Source organism: Rhinoderma darwinii, chromosome 1 (genome assembly GCF_050947455.1).
Source record: "Rhinoderma darwinii isolate aRhiDar2 chromosome 1, aRhiDar2.hap1, whole genome shotgun sequence".
NCBI lineage: Eukaryota > Metazoa > Chordata > Amphibia > Anura > Rhinodermatidae > Rhinoderma > Rhinoderma darwinii.
The window spans coordinates 67100385-67120353 of NC_134687.1; the positions used below are offsets into that span (position 1 = coordinate 67100385).

Sequence of the window (19969 nt, forward strand, 5' to 3'; positions counted from 1 at the left end):
ACGCACCTGCCCTAATTCCTCATTCAGGTTTGATGTTCTGGCCATGGCTGAGGTATCTGTTGGTTCATAGTGCATGTCCATATCCTAAAGCAAGAGGAAAAAAAAAAAAGATGACATTCAAATTTAGAAAATATTCAGGGTTTACACTTGTTGGAGGGAAAAATGGAGATCGAGTAATGAAGTTAGGAAACATTGACTGCATAATGCAGAAAACCACCAAAGGCTAAACAAAGAAGAAGACATTAAGAAAAATGGTATGAAGGTCATACAATAGATATTTGTCACAGTATGAAAGCTGCAAGACCCTCACACAACATCTGAACTGTATCAGAAAGGTTACGTTTATCCTGTGTACACAGATAAGTTTATCACCTCGCGTGAACTGGAGTTGCATATGCAAGGTTAACATTCTCTTATATCAAGTCATGGCTCAGATTGAAGGACTGTAGCCCTGCAGCATTGGTTCCGAATCAGATTACGGGCAACATCTGCATGTTTTTTGTGTTCTCCCCATGTTTGCGTGCGTTTTCCCTGGGTACTCAGATTTCCTATGTGTATTGCGGTGTGTGTATGTGTATGTATGTATGTATGTATGTATGTATGTATGTATGTATGTATGTATGTATGTATGTATGTATGTATGTGTTGTGGTGTAGCCCCATAGGAGACAGTAATTGATCTCTGTATAGCTATGCAGAATATAAATAGAAAAAAGTAAAAACACTGGAAACTCCGTAGTATTTGTAGTATTAAACGAAAAAAATATATATATACAATAAGCTCTAAAATTGGTGTCACAAGTTTGCAGTGTAACGCTATGTTCACACGGAGTATTTTGCCGAGTTTTTTGACGCGGAAACCGCGTTGCAAAACTCGGCAAAAACGGCCCGAGAACGCCTCCCATTGATTTCAATGGGAGGCGTCGGCGTCTTTTTCCCGCGAGCAGTAAAACTGCCTCGCGGGAAAAAGAAGCGACATGCCCAATCTTCGGGCGCTTCAGCCTCTGACCTCCCATTGACTTCAATGGGAGGCAGAGAAAGCGTACTTCTCGCTGTTTTATGCCCGCGGCGCTCAATGGCCGCGGGCGAAAAACGGCGCGAAAATCGCCACGAAAATAGGCGTGCAGTGAGCGGAAAATCTGCCTCAAAGTTCCAAACGGAATTTTGAGGCAGATATTCCTCCCCCAAAATACTCTATGTGAACATAGCCTAAAAGGGCAGACATGTCTGCAGGAAAAAGTGATAATCCAACATGGTCATTTAGAGTTAAGAAATACAATTTAGAAATTGCTCCTTTTTGCACATGCCCACTTAGGATGATTATGTGCAATGCCTCCGCCATTATGGTTTTGATTACTTTAAAACTGCAATTCGCTTCTTCTGTCACTCTAATAGACTTTCAATAGAGCAGCAGCACGCATGCTCAATGCTCAATCTCCTGCTTGATGCGTTCGTGCATTCCAGGGGAAGAAGGGGAGCAGGTCTGTCGTTTTAGCAATCGGACTCCCACCAATCTAACATTTATCACCTACCCACAATAGAAAAAGAACAAGCAGCAGCACTGGACAGACGGATCAGATGGGTGCACGCCTCTTGGGTCACAGTCCAATGACCCTTCAATGTAGAGAAAAATAGAAAATGAGGCAGCACAACCAAGTCAGTGAAAAATAGTGATCCTGTTTATTCCACAAGCAACATTTCAACTCAGCATGAGCGTTATGCTTGAGAAAGGCTCATACTGAGTTGAAACGTAGGTTGTGGAATAAACAGGATCACTATTTTTCACCGAATTGTTTGTGCTGCCTCATTTTCTATTTTTCTCTACCACCTACCTAAGATGATCGGTAATAAATTATTTTCGCTTTTATTCTTATATTAATGCTTTACCTCTTTATTCTTGTATGTAATGCGGGTCTAAATCCACCACCGCTGTAATAGGACTTACCCAGTTAATGAAGTATGCTTGTATAAATTTCACCACCTCCAAAGTCACCAGCAAACTGATGGGTATGAGATTGTTGAAGAGAATGATAAATGTTAAAAAATTCAGCCCGAAGTTGCTGGCTCCACCATCTGTTCAGTGATCACAGATAAAGGAATATGTTACTTTTGCTTCCAGACAAGTGTCATGCTTTTCATACAAAACAATCTGCCCAACAGTACACAGAAGTGTTCTTACAGCGAACGTTGTTAACTCTTCCTAGAGCCCCCATACTGAACCCACTTTGGATTCTCTACAAATTTCTACTTTGGATTCTGAGCCCATTTTATCATTGCCCAGAATCTGTTGCCACTTCTAAATAAGGTATATTCGGCCCAGTTTACATCACGTTTTGTTGGTGTCCGATTTTTACTGTTCAAAAATAAAAAAACATCCAGTGATATCATCGCTTTGGTCCCAGGCTGAATAGCTTTAGTTCTTTTTTCTTATTACTACTTTATAGTTTTTTTTATACAACATATTGTCGAATTATATTACGTAATATTTTTTTTACCTTTTCTTATGACCATTTGTTTAATGCATGCGATTTCATTGCACTTTATATTATCATGGTGTTTTTATTATAAGCTTTGGAAAGACTATTTGCTATTATGCTATGTACCATGCAATAATGTTTGCCTTCTTATTTAAATCTTTTATACTGGTCTTTCATTTCACTCGTCAATGCTTTTCGTGTTGATTTGCAATGTCAATTTTGTAATTATCCAATAAGCTTTATTTGGTTAAAGTAAAACATGGGAACCCAAAGAAGATGGACAAATCGTGATATAAACATAGCCTTAAAAAAAACATCCACACAGCCTCTTGCTTGGACTGCAGGGGAATGAAATATGCGGAGGAGATGATCCTGAAGTGGGGATGGGGTGTAGTAACCCCCCAGTAGTCTGAGCAAGTAGTCACGTTGCTTGTTACATATAGTAAAATAGTGGCTGCAGACGTCAGAAGCCACTGACGCACAATACTGGGCTGCAGAATTAGTAGGTATGCTTAAAGGTGTAACTAGGTCTATTGAAGCTCATGTTCTCTAGTCAACAGGTTTGCTCATGACCGCAGCTTTTTATTTGCAGCTAAATTTAAATTCAGAGTTTTTATTATTTTTGCTCTTACAATTAAGATTGAGATACCAGTCTCTGTCTCCATGCTTGGAGTTCCATATTGAAGACCCAATAGAGCAGACTAAGGAGATTGTGATAAGCGTTCCAAACAGAAGCAGAATCTGCATGTTGGTTATGCGTTCCACGTTGGATAACTTCAGCGGAGGCCTGGTTGAATTCTACAATAATGTAAAATAAATTATAAACTATGTTGCAAAAAGATGAAATACAAACAGATGTAAGTTACCATACTGTATTTAAATACATTATATATTACAGGATTACATAGGTAACTTATATATCACACAAGAGACACTGGGGGAATTTGTCAAAGTCAAGTAGCAAAAGCAAAAGTAGAGCAGTTGCCAAAAATTTTAATAAATCTCTACTACTGATATATCAATTATTATTTAAAGGGGTTTTCTGGGAATGTATGATCAATGCGTGATCAGGGAGTGTCTGACCTATAAGATCACCAACATAGATTAGTAAGTGTGTGACCCACAGAATCACCATCAAAGATCAGTGAGCGTCTGACCCACAGGATCACCAATAAAGTTCAGTAAGCATCTGACCCATCGGATCACCTAATAAGATCATTGGGTGTCTGTTGGCGATCCTGTGAGTCAGACATCCAATGATCTTATTAGGTGATCTGATGGGTTAGACGCTTACTGATCGTTGTTGGGGATCCTCTGGGTCAGACATCCACCAACCTTTGCTGGCGATCCTGTGGGTTAAAGATAGGCAGGTGCTTGACCCACAGGATTGCGCACAAACATAAGGAAGAGGATCCCTTCGCTGTTTATCCAGAGATGTGTGTCTGTAAATACTGCTGCAGCTTAGCCATATTCACTTTATTGTTCGGCTAATTACTGGGGTCTCGGGGGTTGTGCGCCCAAACTATCACACATTTTTGGTCTATCCTGAGGTTAAACCTAGCATTAGACATTAGTAAGTCTTCAGCACGGTCTTTTTCAGTGCTTCTCAAACTGAGGTGGGCCTTCCTGGTGAGGCACCCCCCAGGAGTTTGTGCAATCTTTCTCCCTGCTTCGCCTCACCGAGGTGATCATAAGCTGCTTTTTCTAGTTTACCATCAAAATTTGGACATGGATTTTATTCCTAGGTGAGGCCAAGGCATCACCATGTTTTGAAAGGATAGTCGCCAGTAGAAAAAGGTTGAGAAGCACTGAACTATATCTTGTCTAAATAATAATGAATTGTTTATGTCACTATAAAGCTAGCCACATACATGACAATCTATTTTTTCAATTTTCAATTCCATTTTGGAAATAACTGACAATCCAGTAAGAATGCATGTTTGACTTGGTTCAAATGTTGGTAGTCAAAATTGTTGCCCTGTAACCTATACCGAAGCCGAAGATAAAATGGATCACCTGAACAAGCTTTGTGTCATGACCTGTGTAGACAACAATGCCATGAACCCACTGAGTGTTCCTCAGCTGTGCTCCTCTCAGAAGAATTTGGTCTGGACCTAATGGGACAGTGCTAGAAGACATAAGACAAACATGGTTATAACAAAGTCCTCATACATCAAGTGCTGTCAACTTGTAGAAATGTTGCTTTTACACCGATAACAGTATTTCCAGGGAGGACGCTGTGTACATGCATACCTGTCATCAGTGAGGAAAGCAGAAAATGAGACTTTAAAACCAGTATTGTCCCAATTGCACATGCTCTCTGTAAAGGGAAGTGTCCATATATGTGTGTGTATATATATATATATGTGTATATATATATATATATATATATATATATATATATATGTATATATATATATATATGTATATATATAGTATGTATGTATACAGTGTGTGTATATGTGTATATATACATACACATATATATATAATATATATGTGTATGTATAGTACATATAATGTATCATGAGCCAGGGCTGTAACAACAGCCCTAGTCATGAATACGGTTGGAAGCAAAGCAGGACAATTAGCATGTCCCTGCTTTGTTAGGAAACCATGGAGACAAGGGATAGTTATCCCCTGTCTCCATTTCAAGTCTCCCGCGCGCACGGACTGTCTCGTGCGGGCTCTCATGAGTCGGCTGGTGATACATTATCACCATGCCGACCCATGCTAGCCTGGGGCAAGCGCCACACTCCCCGCTGCAAGCGTACCGACAGGGTTAAATAGCCCTGCATCGGTACGCTCAGGAGCCGAGCTCAGGAGCCGAAGCTGAAGAAGATCAGCTGTGAGCTGCCTTCACCAACCATCGACGGCTCACCTCTCTCTCTCCTCCAAAGACCTGGGTTCCTGCTGCTGTCTCTGCTGCTCCACAAAGTCACGCTAAGTATCAAGTGTAGCAGCAGCTACACTTAACCCTGTCTCTCCCTGTCTCCTCCTGCTGTAACCCTTGCTTCCCTGAGTTAACCCCTTGATCTCCCTGAGTACTGTCCCTGAGTTAACCCTTGCTTCCCTGAGTTAACCCCTTGCTCTTCCTGAGTCCCTACTGTCCCAGAGTTAACCCTTGCTTCCCTACTATCCCAGAGTTAACCCTTGCTTCCCTGAGTTAACCCCTTGATCTCCCTGATTACTGTCCCTGAGTTAACACTTGCTGTCCCAGAGTCCCTGAGTTAACCCTTGCTGTCCCAGAGTCCCTGAGTTAACCCTTGCTGTCCCAGAGTCCCTGAGTTAACCCTTGCTGTCCCAGAGTCCCTGAGTTAACCCTTGCTGTCCCAGAGTCCCTGAGTTAACCCCTGCTGTCCCAAAGTCCCTGAGTTAACCCTTGCTGTCCCAGAGTCCCTGAGTTAACCCTTGCTGTCTGTTTTACACAGTAACCCATTCCCCTTGTTCCTCCTTATCCCGTATTAACCCTTAGTGTATAGGGAAAGTTATATTAGGAGGGAGTGGGATAGAGATAGAGAGCGTGTGAGAATCACAAGTAACTTATGTTTATTGTGTTGTAACGTAACTGTATTCTGTGTATGTTTATGTAAGTGGGTGGCGGTATAATATCTTGATACCGTGTTTATACTGTACGGTGATTAGTTACTGTATTATACATATGAGAGTGATTACTGTATGTTAATAAATATTACCTTTATTTACTATACGGTCTTATTCCCTTGAGTAGCCGCTAAAGCAATTAGATCGACGTTAGTATAAGGAAAAGGTAGGGGAACTAGGCATAACCCTAGTGACCCTAATTATAAAGGCGGTAGTAATAGTGGGTGCCACTAACCAGTGAATCCCGCTATTACGCCTCCCCTTTAACATTGGCGTGCCAGCCAGGAGAGACAGGGTTAAGTGTAGCTGCTGCTACACTTGATACTTAGCGTGACTTTGTGGAGCAGCAGAGGCAGCAGCAGGAACACAGGTCTTTGGAGGAGAGAGAGAGAGAGAGTTGAGCCGTCGATGATGTGTGTGTGAGGCAGGCAGGCAGCTCTCAGCTGATCTTCTTCAGCTTCGGCTCCTGAGCTCGGCTCCTGAGCTCGGCTCCTGAGACCTGGGTTCCTGCTGCTGCCTCTGCTACTCCACCCCCTTTAACATTGGCGAGCCAGGTAGGAGGCTATATGTGTATATATATATGTATATGTATATATATGTATATATATTTTATATATAGCCCCTTTAACATTGGCGAGCCAGCCCATACTGCTTTCAATTTATTTCTGTCTTTTGTACAATAAAGTTGTGTTAAAACGTGAACTGCAGATAGGCGGCGAGGCGTGGACAGGTAACGTACATACACGGTGTAGTGTTGGGTTATACTGTGCGCCTAGACCTTTTTGAAGTTCAGATGAGTAACACAATTTTATTTAAGGCTTGATACAGGATATAATTGATCAGCGAACCTATTTTTTTTTGTTTTTATTTTCTGAGGTATTAACGTCTTTTATTTTACTTTGCGGCGTGCTGCTCTATGGCGACGAATCGTCGGGCGAGCAACTTATACAAAAGAGTTTGCAGAAGTATCAACGTCGGTGTTCTTCCGGTGAAGTCCAGCTGATCGGGAAAAGGCGTTCCGGAAGAAAAGGACCTTTTTCAAAACAGCGGGTGACAAGGAGGACAACGCAGACGGAGATGACTTCTGGAACAGTGAGTATGGACTTCTCCACACTTAAACACCTCGCCAAAAACAGTAAATTTAATCCAGTAACACCCACGACATACAAGTCAGCAGGAATGCTGTGGTCCACTCTGCTGGACGAGGCTTATACACATGATAAGTTGTGTATTAGCAAGAGGAGTGTTCTTAACAAAACCTCCAAACGTCTCCACATGCTCGCTAAACTTATCTGTGTGTATGAGGAGACGTGGAAACCTGATCACTCAGAAATGAAGAGTGATTCCCCAAATCTTCACTGCCATTGTTGCGTCAACAATGTGAAGCAGGTTTGTGATTTGCAGACACAACTGGCAGAGAATGCCCAATGTAGAGATCAGCAAATTTGCATGCTGGAATCGCAGGTGATAGATTTGAGAAATCGTGGTGATGATATTGATGCACGGCTGACTGGGTCTTATGCTGTGATCAATGCGTTTAAGGTTAAGGCAGCATCTACGGATGCGATCATTGCCAAGTTGAATGATGAGCTTGCTGCTAGGTCACAATTGGTTGCCAGTATGCAAAACATCATAAAAGATTTCTCAAAAATGTTACCGGCCTTGTCTTTTTCAAGGCCTGATTCCGCTGTAAGTTTGCCCTCTACAGGGCAAAAAGGGGGGAGTAGTAAGAGTGATGGATCAGATGTCACAAATCATGATCCCATCCAGAAACCTGAAGGTAACATTGTTACGAAAGTGTTACGCAGATGTAAGCGTACGATATTTAGAAGTGCATCCCTGGCAATGCAGAACTTTAAGAGATCATGCACTGCTGACTGCCCTAAGTCCAGCAGAGCATGTACTGTTAAATGTTTTGCATGTGCCAGATCAGGCCACATTGCGAAGTACTGCGAGTCTTTGAGTACTAAGAAATGTGGTCCTGTTAAATGCTTTAAATGTGGTCAGATGGGACATATTGCAAGGAACTGCCACGGCATAAGCAACCATGGAAAGCCCAGTGAAATGGCAATAGAAAATGGCCACGTCAGAACAAAACGTGGATTTAGACAAAATGGCTGCACAAGAGCCTCCTTACAGCCTTATGTGCTCCGCCACGTACTTAAGGGTCTAAATGACCAACCACAACTAGGGAGGAGTTTAGGAAGTTGGCCATAAATTGCATGTTCAGTCTGGTGTTACGTCTGTAATGGTTGTTTATGGTCTGTTGTGTTTGTCCCCAGTTGTCCGTTTGTTTTCATTTGTGTTTTTATTTTGTGGTTCTTTCACATATTCTTTTGTGGTATATCCCTGGTTATCAGTAATATGTATTTATACTATATGGGTGTTGCCTGTATTTATAATGCATAATTAGAAAACCACTCCAGGAAAACAACTGGAGAATCAACCATTGGATAGTGGTGTATTTGTGCCCAATGTTTTAATTGCTCTCTATTAGGATAACGTTGAAGTTGTTATTATACTGTGAACTCAGGTTGGGCGGTGCGAACAGGTAACATAAGTTCACGGTGTAGTGTTTTATGTTATTCTGTGCACCTAGACCTGGGGGGGTTCAGACAGGTAACACAACTTCATCTGAGGCCTAATGCGAGTGCAATTAAATACAGCGAATAACAGTATGGCTGATTCTTCTGTGTTTAACTGGAGTTAGGAAACTTTGGACAGGGGGAGGTAACCCTGGCATTACACCCATATCTTGATTTTAAGATAATGGGTTTGGTAAGACAGGGATATAGTTCTACAAACCTCAGAATTGTGAGGAACCACAAAAACAGTGCTTCATCCACAGCTCCCCTCGGATATCCTGACCTACACCCGTGTTGGGATACCGAGGGGTCCTGTGATATGAAGGCTATTCCAATGCCCTCCTCAAGACATGGGTCAAGGATATTGGTGCTGGTATCTAATGCAGAATGCCACGCGACTAACTGCTCTGGAAGAGGCATACTCCTCCCCGGAGCATACTGTACCCTTAATCCCGTATTAGGCGTTGATGTGGCGGATCAAAAGGGAAGAACTCCGGTGACACCTGAAAAAAGGCTCGACATCCGTCCAGACACCCCTGTGAGACTCCAGACGATTCCTCTTGGGTTTGGCATCGAACTAAGAAATCTCCTGCTAGACTTCAATGAGGAAGAGGATATCGTGGAGAAACTGAAAGATTCCCAACACCAAGCCACTATTCAGTTGGAACATGACTCTAAAAAGATCACAGGAATTGTGAACAACCTTGACGCGGACGCGGAAGTGTCTTGGAGGGAGAGCTTGTTCGGATATAGTCTCAAGGCCACTTCCTTCTTCAACTTGCTCATCCACCCAGTGATAATCCTTCTCACTCTTGTGGCGATTATGTACGTTGGACTGTTCTGCGTGTACCGAAGAATGAAAGGACTGGTTGAGCAAATACAACGAGGTCAAGCAGAAAGCCACGAATACATTCGTAGACGGGGTCTAAGGACATAGTGATACAGTCCTGCGACCCAGAATTGTTTATTATTGTATGTGTATATATATATTTGTAAAGTGTAAATCTTAATCAATGGGTCGTACAAAATTTTCAAGGTGTACATATAGACATTCTAGGTGTTGATATGTGTCCGCAACATAGGCATACTCAGTGAGGACGTGCCCGTCCCACAGCGAGTGTGTGTACGTGTAGGCGGGCATATATTTACAGCCTGTTGTCACCCCATTTGCATGTGTACCTTGCACGTGTTTATGAAGGAGTAGTATGAGATGCTGTTTGAGCATGAATCTCTATATGTACATATACCTATGGTTGGTGGGGTAATATTTTTGTATGTTTGGTTATTTTTCACTTTGTTTGTATGATTGGGTAGTGTGTAGGTAACCTTAGGGACAGGTAAGGTATTCACACACCCTTGTAGGTATTTGCCACCTCAACCTGAGAACTGGTATGGTCAATATGATGATGGATTGAATGTCAGAGGGGAAATGGAAGGCGATGCTCCACCCCACAGTAGATTCCTGGGTACCAAGACCTCACCTCCTCCTCGGGGATGATAACCTGCCATGATGAAGACCTGGATATCGGCCCACAAAGATTGTTTCGTCTTCAATCAAGATGCTGGGAAAAGTTGGAAAAGTAATGGATCACGTACAAAAGGTTGTTGAAAGGCGGACTAAGCCATTCCAAGGCTGACCATATGAGGGCACAAGTAGCCTTACACGGGTCGGCATGCTAAAATTGGATCGGCCACTGGAAAGACCTGCTGACGCCACTTAAGAGGAAGAAACTCCAAGCAAGAAAGAACAAGAAATCTGCGGTTCATGGACTTTGAGATTTTCAAATGAGCTTTGTTCGTTTGATGAGCTTCGAGGCTTCGTTCTATGGACTATGAAGGTTTCTTCGTTCTATGGACTATGAAGGTTTCATTTCAACTTCGTCTGATGAGCTTCGAGGCTTCGTTCTATGGACTATGAAGGTTTCATTTCAACTTCGTCTGATGAGCTTCGAGGCAACTTCGTCTGATGAGCTTCGAGGCTTCGTTCTATGGACTATGAAGGTTTCTTCGTTCTATGGACTATGAAGGTTTCTTCGTTCTATGGACTATGAAGGTTTCATTTCAACTTCGTCTGATGAGCTTCGAGGCTTCGTTCTATGGACTATGAGTTTTATCTCAACTTCGTTCTATGGACTAGGAGATTTAATTTCATCTTCATTCTGTGAACTTTGAGGTTTCGTTTCTTTGGACACTAGACTCCATAGTCAGAGGACTGGCGGGAAGGTGTCCTTGAGGAGATAGCTGATGTCGAATATCTAGGTCTAATAGTATACTTCCTTCCATCTCAGACCATTGCCAGTAACCGGGGAGGTTGAGGGGGTGAATAGAACCCCACAAACACTTCCCCAAATTGCATTGTCGAGTCCCCGAAAACAGGGGGATTGTAAAGGGAAGTGTCCATATATGTGTGTGTATATATATATATATATGTGTATATATATATATATGTATATATATAGTATGTATGTATACAGTGTGTGTATATGTGTATATATACATACACATATATATATATATAATATATATGTGTATGTATAGTACATATAATGTATCATGAGCCAGGGCTGTAACAACAGCCCTAGTCATGAATACGGTTGGAAGCAAAGCAGGACAATTAGCATGTCCCTGCTTTGTTAGGAAACCATGGAGACAAGGGATAGTTATCCCCTGTCTCCATTTCAAGTCTCCCGCGCGCACGGACTGTCTCGTGCGGGCTCTCATGAGTCGGCTGGTGATACATTATCACCATGCCGACCCATGCTAGCCTGGGGCAAGCGCCACACTCCCCGCTGCAAGCGTACCGACAGGGTTAAATAGCCCTGCATCGGTACGCTCAGGAGCCGAAGCTGAAGAAGATCAGCTGTGAGCTGCCTTCACCAACCATCGACGGCTCACCTCTCTCTCTCCTCCAAAGACCTGGGTTCCTGCTGCTGTCTCTGCTGCTCCACAAAGTCACGCTAAGTATCAAGTGTAGCAGCAGCTACACTTAACCCTGTCTCTCCCTGTCTCCTCCTGCTGTAACCCTTGCTTCCCTGAGTTAACCCCTTGATCTCCCTGAGTACTGTCCCTGAGTTAACCCTTGCTTCCCTGAGTTAACCCCTTGCTCTTCCTGAGTCCCTACTGTCCCAGAGTTAACCCTTGCTTCCCTACTGTCCCAGAGTTAACCCTTGCTTCCCTGAGTTAACCCCTTGATCTCCCTGATTACTGTCCCTGAGTTAACCCTTGCTGTCCCAGAGTCCCTGAGTTAACCCTTGCTGTCCCAGAGTCCCTGAGTTAACCCTTGCTGTCCCAGAGTCCCTGAGTTAACCCTTGCTGTCCCAGAGTCCCTGAGTTAACCCTTGCTGTCCCAGAGTCCCTGAGTTAACCCTTGCTGTCCCAGAGTCCCTGAGTTAACCCTTGCTGTCCCAGAGTCCCTGAGTTAACCCCTGCTGTCCCAAAGTCCCTGAGTTAACCCTTGCTGTCCCAGAGTCCCTGAGTTAACCCTTGCTGTCTGTTTTACACAGTAACCCATTCCCCTTGTTCCTCCTTATCCCGTATTAACCCTTAGTGTATAGGGAAAGTTATATTAGGAGGGAGTGGGATAGAGATAGAGAGCGTGTGAGAATCACAAGTAACTTATGTTTATTGTGTTGTAACGTAACTGTATTCTGTGTATGTTTATGTAAGTGGGTGGCGGTATAATATCTTGATACCGTGTTTATACTGTACGGTGATTAGTTACTGTATTATACATATGAGAGTGATTACTGTATGTTAATAAATATTACCTTTATTTACTATACGGTCTTATTCCCTTGAGTAGCCGCTAAAACAATTAGATCGACGTTAGTATAAGGAAAAGGTAGGGGAACTAGGCATAACCCTAGTGACCCTAATTATAAAGGCGGTAGTAATAGTGGGTGCCACTAACCAGTGAATCCCGCTATTACGCCTCCCCTTTAACACTCTCTCACAATAATGAGCCACAAATAGGACTGGGCCTGAGGCTTGTAGAGACAGACTATGTATACTGCAGATCTTATACAGCACATTACATTCACTTGTTCTGTGCAGCTGAGCTAGTAGAATATCATTAATTTAATGTATAGTAGAAGAGAGATGGCGATATGGCTTTAGGGTAGGTGCAGAAATCTGCCGCAAATCTGGATTCTGCTCCAAATTTCATCCCTCTCATTGAAAGGGGTAATATTCACAGAAAATTTGCAAACAAAAAACAACATGCTGCAGATTTTAAAATCGGCACCGTAGGTCAATTTCTGTGCAGAAAAATTCCACAGTGTGTAGGTTGCAGGAAGAGTATCTCCGGAAGGAAAAGGAAAGGAGAATTTCATTATTAAGAAAGACGTTCAAGAACATGATTGAGAGCTCATATACACGAGTGTATTCGAATTCTGCACTAGTGTAGTACATATGGTGCTATGAATACCGCCATATTTTTATAGCGCATGCAGAAAACAGACCCCATATAAGCAGGAATTATACTATATATAAATGGCAGGCTAAAGCTTGTTGAAGAACACATAGGGTAACCATGGTGGAAACTAAATATTCTTCATTTGGATTGATTCAACTGCTAATGGGAACAACGCCAATGATAAAATCTAATTCTTGGACAAATTCTGTATAGAATCTTCAAACCGCAATTAAGCGTTCTAAGGGACTTTGTACAAAAAAATTTACACGAAGTGAGCTTCCAAGGACGTAGCAACTAAAGGATCAGGAATGTTCTTCTCCGTAACACCACTAGAGGTCATGTGGAGAAAACAGTGCCAACAAAGACTTGCAAATCAATATGTCAACAGAGCTTGCTTTCTATTTCCCAAATGCCTCATGATCTACACACAGCCTCATTAGACAATGTCAATACATTATTAATAGATTGTTGGATGAGTGATCATCCATATCTACCTTGGAAAGTACTGAAGTCTCCTGACCTTTGGAAAACGAAACATGAGTAATCCCTTCATTATGTTGCACTTTTGAAAAACGAACAATTAATTTCTTCAGATGATCGACCAACTGTTCCAATCATATAAGAAACAATATCGCTAACACATCGCAACCCCTTTAAAATATAAAGGTTGCAGTTCTATAGTTCTATGCAAACAGCCCTTCTATCCTCATGCGAAATACGTTATGTATATGTAATGACGGGGTGGGGAGACAGACCGGTGAGCCCTAATCTACCCGCCACTCAGTCCCTGCCTACTTGCACGGCCCGTCCTAGGCGACGGCGAACAACTGGGCGACGGTCCCTACGCTCAATATGTGTACGACAGACAAACAGACCAGGGTACAGAGAAGCTAAGGGAAATGGGGCAGTTGCCCACAGCAACACCGTGAGCAACAGGAGTAGTGAACAAGCCGAGTCAAACCAGGAGTGTATGAGGTACCAAACGCAGAGCAGGAGCGTAGTCAGAAAAGCCAGGGTCAAAATGAAGCAAGGTCAATAATAATAGCAGGAGCAGCAGAGCCAGGAAACCGGAAAGAATCACAGGCAAAGACAAGCAGGAAATGAAGGTATACACAGACCGAGGGCGGGAGCTAGAACCGTCTGGCCAGGCTGTGATAGGTTCTCCCACTCCTGAGCCTACCAGCCTGAGTGGTAGCAGATCAAGTCACTCTATCAGACCTAGGAGTAGGTGCAGACTGATTAACCACGGGCGTCGACACAGAAGCTGTGTCAGGCAAATCCATTACAGTACCCCCCCTTTTATGAGGGGCCACTGGACACTTTCTAGGTAGACCTGGCTTATTGGGAAACCGAAGATGGAACCTTCTGAGCAATACCCCAGCGTGAACATCCCGGGCGGGTACCCAAGTCCTCTCCTCAGGCCCGTATCCTCTCCAATGGAAAAGGTACTGGAGGGAGCCTTGGACCATCCTGCTGTCCACAATCTTGGCCACCTCGAATTCTACCCCTTCAGGGGTGAGAAGAGGGACCGGAGGTTTCCTCGAGGTAGCCAAGGACGGGGAGCAGCGTTTCAGGAGGGAGGCATGAAACACGTCGTGTATTCGAAAAGACGGGGGTAACTCCAGTCGGAAGGAGACAGGGTTAAGGACCTCAATAACCTTGTACGGCCCTATATACCGGGGAGCAAATTTTTTGGACGGGACTTTAAGGCGCAAATTTTTTTGAAGACAGCCACACCAGATCCCCGACCATAAACAAGGGGTTAGCAGAACGTCTTCTATCTGCCTGAGTCTTTTGTATGCTCTGGGACGCCTATAGGTTCTTCTGAACCTGGGCCCAGACTGTGCACAGTTCCCGATGAACGACATCTAACTCGGGATTGTTGGAACCACCAGGTGAAACGGAAGAGAACCGTGGATTAAACCCAAAATTACAGAAAAAGGGGAAGACCCCTGACGAGTTACTGACCCGGTTATTAAAGGGAAAATTCGGCAAGGGAAAATGAAGGAGACCTAATCATATTGACAGTCAGAGATAAAACACCTTAAATATTGTTCTAGAGACTGATTAGTCCTCTCGGTTTGGCCATTAATTTCAGGATGGAAGGCCAAGGAGAAGGACAGATCAATCTCAAACTTTTTACAGAAAGCTCTCCAAAACAATGAAACAAATTGTACCCCTCTGTCAGAAACAATATTGACAGGAACCCCATGGAGACGCAGGATGTGTTTGACAAACAAGGTAGCTAACGTCTTAGCATTGGGTAGTTTGAGGGGCACAAAGTGGCACATCTTACTGAAGCGGTCTACTGCAACCCACACCACCGTCTTGCCTTGGGATAGAGGCAGATCAGTGATAAAATCCATGGAGATATGGGTCCAAGGTCTCTGAGGAATGGGCAAAGAACATAGTAAGCCCGCTGGTCAGGACCTGGGAGTCTCGGACCTAGCACAAATTTTACAAGCGGCGACGTAGGCCTGAACGTCTTTAGGCAACTCAGGCCACCAATAGTTTCTGGCAATGAGTTGCTTGGTACCCAGGATGCCTGGATGGCCAGATAGTGCAGAGTCATGATTTTCCCTGAGTACCCTTAGCCGGAATTGCAGGGGAACAAACAGTTTGTTCTCAGGAAGGTTCCCGGGAGCTGAACCTTGATCAGCCGCAATTTCGGAGACTAAGTCAGAATCAGAGGAAATGATTATACCTGGGGGCAAAACACAAGCAGGATCTTCCTCCAAAGGAGGGCTGGCCATGAAGCTACGAGACAGTGCATCAGCTTTAATATTTTTAGACCCAGCCCTATAGGTGACCAAAAAGTTGAATCTAGTAAAAAATAACGCCCATCGAGCTTGTCTCGGGTTTAGCCTCCGGGCAGATTCTAGGAAAACCAGTTTCTTGTGGTCGGTAAGGACCGTTACCTGGTGCCTAGCCCCCTCCAGGAAGTGGCGCCACACTTCAAATGCCCATTTAATGGCTAAGAGTTTGCGGTTGCCAATGTCATAGTTACGCTCAGTGGGCGAGAACTTACTGGAGTAGTAGGCACAGGGACGGAGATGGGTGAGGGACCTGGTACCCTAGGACAAGACAGCCCCCTACTCCCACCTCGGAGGCGTCAACCTCCACGATGAATGGCTCCATTTGGTTAGGCTGAATCAGCACTGGGGCCGAGATAAAGCACTTCTTAAGGACCTCAAAAGCCTGGACCGCCTCTGGAGGCCAGTGGAGGAGATCAGCACCTTTGCGAGTAAGATCCGTAAGAGGCTTAGCGATGACCGAGAAGTTAGCAATAAATCTCCTGTAATAATTAGCAAACCCCAGGAAGCACTGTAACGCCTTCAGGGAGGCAGGTTGGACCCATTCAGCCACAGCCTGAACCTTGGCAGGGTTCATGCGGAATTCATTAGGAGTGAGGATTTGACCCAAAAATGGTATTTCCTGCACACCAAACACACATTTTTCGGTTTTAGCAAAGAGTTTGTTTTCCCGAAGGGCCTGGAGCACCTTCCTGACATGCTCAATGTGGGAGGACCAGTCCTTGGAAAACACAAGTATGTCATCAAGGTACACTACAAGAAATACCCCCAGGTAGTCTCTTAAAATCTCATTTATGAAATTCTGGAAGACCGCGGGAGCATTACACAAACCAAAGGGCATGACGAGGTATTCGAAATGACCTTTGGGCGTGTTAAACGCAGTCTTCCACTCATCCCCCTCTCTGATGCGGATAAGGTTATAAGACCCCCGAAGATCAAACTTAGAGAACCATTGGGCCCCCTGAACCTGATTGAAGAGATCAGGAATCAAAGGAAGGGGATACTGGTTCCTCACAGTGACCTTATTCAAGTTTCGGTAATCGATGCACGGCCTAAGACCACCATCTACAGGAGAAGTAGAGGGGCGAATGTAACCCTTGGCCAGGCAATCCTGGATATACTCTCTCATGGCTTCACGTTCGGGACAAGAGAGATTAAATATCCTACCCTTAGGAAGCTTAACTCCTGGTACCAAATCGATAGCGCAATCGTATTGTCTGAGGGGTTAACACTTTGGAGGCCTTTTTAGAAAAAACAACATCAGCGAAGTCCTGAATAAACTCAGGTAGAGTGTTCACCTCCTCAGGGAGAGAAATAGAATTAACAGAAAAACATGACGTCATGCATTCATTACCCCATTTGGTAAGATCCCCAGTATTCCAGTTAAACGTGGGATTACGCATCTGCAACCAGTTAAGGCCTAAAACCAAATCGGACGATAATCCCTGCATCACCAGTACAGGGCACTGCTCCAAATGCATGGAGCCAACAAGGAGTTAAAAAACAGGGGTATGCTGCGTAAAATAACCGTTAGCAAGTGGAGTGGAATCGATACCCACTACCGGGACAGGTTTAGGCAAATCAATCAATGGCATAGCTAGAGACATAGCAAATTCCACAGACATAATATTAGCAGAAGACCCTGAATCCACGAAGGCACTGCCGGTAGCAGACGTACCCTCAAAAGAGACCTGAAAGGGAAGCAAGATCTTATTAGGTTTCATATTTATGGGAAATACCTGTGCGCCAAAGTGACCTCCCCGATGGTCACTTAGGCGCGGAAGTTCTTCCGGCTGCTTATTCTTACGCCTAGGACAGTTGTTCACTTGATGCTGGTGATCCCCACAGTAGAAGCAGAGACCATTCTTCCTGCGGAGCGCTCTACGTTGTTGGGGAGACACGGAGGCCCCGAGTTGCATTGGTTCAGCAGAGTTTTCCGTGGAAGAACGAAGCAACGGAACCTCGGGAGCCATCATGGGGGAGCCAGAGGAGAAAGCACAAAAACGTTCAAGTCGTCGTTCCCTGAGACGTTGGTCAAGACGTACCGCTAAAGCCATAACCTGATCTAGAGAATCTGAAGAGGGATAGCTAACGAACAGGTCTTTCAGAGCGTTCGACAGACCCAACCTAAGCTGGCACCTCAAGGCAGGGTCATTCCACCGAGAAGCTACACACCACTTCCTAAAGTCAGAACAGTACTCCTCAACGGGTCTCTTACCCTGACGTAACGTCACCAGCTGACACTCGGCAAAGGCAGTCTTGTCAGTCTTGTCATATATGTACCCGAGAGCAGAAAAAAAAAAAAAGATCAACAGAGGAAAGTTCAGGGACGTCAGGAGCCGGGACATAATTATACCCACTCGCTGGCCCTCAGAACCTGAGGAGTTGGGCCTTAGTCGGAAATAGAGCCTACAACTCTCCCGAAAGGAGAAAAAAAAGTCTTCCAGTCCCCTGAGAACCGGTCAGGCAACTTGAGGTGGGGTTCAAGAGGTGAGGTCGGGGGCACTACCAGGGTAGCATCACGCTGGTTGCCCCTCTGAGCCAGGGCTTGGACCTGTAGGGAGAGGCCCTGCATTTGCTGAGCCAGGGTCTCAAGGGGGTCCATAGTAGTGTCAGGGACCAGGGTAGAAAAGGTATATGGGCCTGTGATTATGGAATGACGAGGTAGGGAGACAGAGAGGTGAACCCTAATCTACCCGCCACTCAGTCCCTGCCTACTTGCACGGCCCGTCATAGGCGACGGCGTACAACTGGGTGACGGTCCCTACGCTCAATATGTGTACGACAGACAAACAGACCAGGGTACACAGAAGCTAAGGGAAAGTGAGCAGTTTCCAACGGCAACACCGCGAGCAACAGGAGTAGTGAACGAGCCGAGTCAAACCAGGAGTGTACGAGGTACCAAACGCAGAGCAGGAGCGTAGTCAGAAAATGGTCAAAATGAAGCAAGGTCAATAATAATAGCAGGAGCAGCAGAGCCAGGAAACAGGAAAGAATCACAGGCAAAGACAAGCAGGAAATGAAGGTATACATAGACCGAGGGCAGGAGTTAGAACCGTCTGGCCAGGCTGTGATAGGTTCTCCCACTCCTGAGCCTACCAGCCTGAGTGGTAGCAGATAGAGACACTATCAGACCTAGGAGCAGGTGCAGACTGATTAACCACGGGCGTCAACACAGAAGCTGTGTCAGGCAAATCCTTTACAGTATACTTGCCATATCTATACACATACATACACACAAACTTAGTGGCCAGTTTAGAATGAACAGTAGGACATTTCTGGCAGTTGGGGCCTTGTTGGTGATTCTGTGGGTCAAAGATCAGTGTGTTTCTGACCCACAGGATCACCAATAACGATCAGTAAGCATCTAACCCATCGGATCAACTAATAAGATCATTGGGTGTCCGGTACACAGGATCGCCAACAAAGATCAGTAGGTGTTCGACCCACAGGATTGCCCAAAAAAATGCATAAGGAAGAGGATCCATTCGCTGTTTATCCAGACACGTGCGTCTGTAAATACTGTTGCAGCGTAGCCTCATTCACTTGATTGTTCGTCTGATTGCTGGGGTCCCGGGGGTTGTGCGCCCAACGATCACACATTTATGGTCTATTCCTAGCATTGGACATTAGTAAGTCTTCAGCATAGTCTTTTTCAGTGCGTCTCAAACTGTGAGGCGGGCCTTCCTGGTGAGGCGCCTCCCCCCCCCCCCCCCCCAGACGTTGATGAGGCGAAGCAAGGGGGGGACAGTTTTCACAGAGGTGAACATAAGCCGCGTTTTCTAGCTTACCATCAAAATTTGGACATGGACTTTATCCCTAGGTGAGGTCCAGGCATCACCATATTCTGGAAGGTGAGTCGTTAGTAGAAAAACGTTGAGAAGCCCTGACCTATATCTTGTCTAAATAATAATGACTTATTCATGTCACCAACATGACATCACAGACTGAAAAACATTTCATTTTAATTTGAAATTAATCTTTGGAAATAACTGACAAACCGGTAAGCATGCATGTTTGACTTAACCTATAAAGAAGCCCAGGATAAGAATGGATCACCTGCACAAGCTTTGTGTCA

General features: G+C 44.6%; 1 protein-coding gene across 8 annotated transcripts in view; it reads right to left on the bottom strand.

Moving 5' to 3' along the window:
- ATP8A1 (ATPase phospholipid transporting 8A1) overlaps positions 1-19969 on the bottom strand; it is a 219830-nt gene that overhangs the window by 111467 nt on the left and 88394 nt on the right. For all 8 annotated transcript variants that reach the window (XM_075859460.1, XM_075859464.1, XM_075859449.1 and 5 more), the window contains 4 exons: positions 4493-4604; positions 3109-3274; positions 1945-2072; positions 7-84 (listed from right to left, as the gene is read on the bottom strand). In XM_075859460.1, the coding sequence (XP_075715575.1) occupies positions 7-84; positions 1945-2072; positions 3109-3274; positions 4493-4604 (484 nt within the window). The remainder of the gene's footprint in view (positions 1-6; positions 85-1944; positions 2073-3108; positions 3275-4492; positions 4605-19969) is intronic.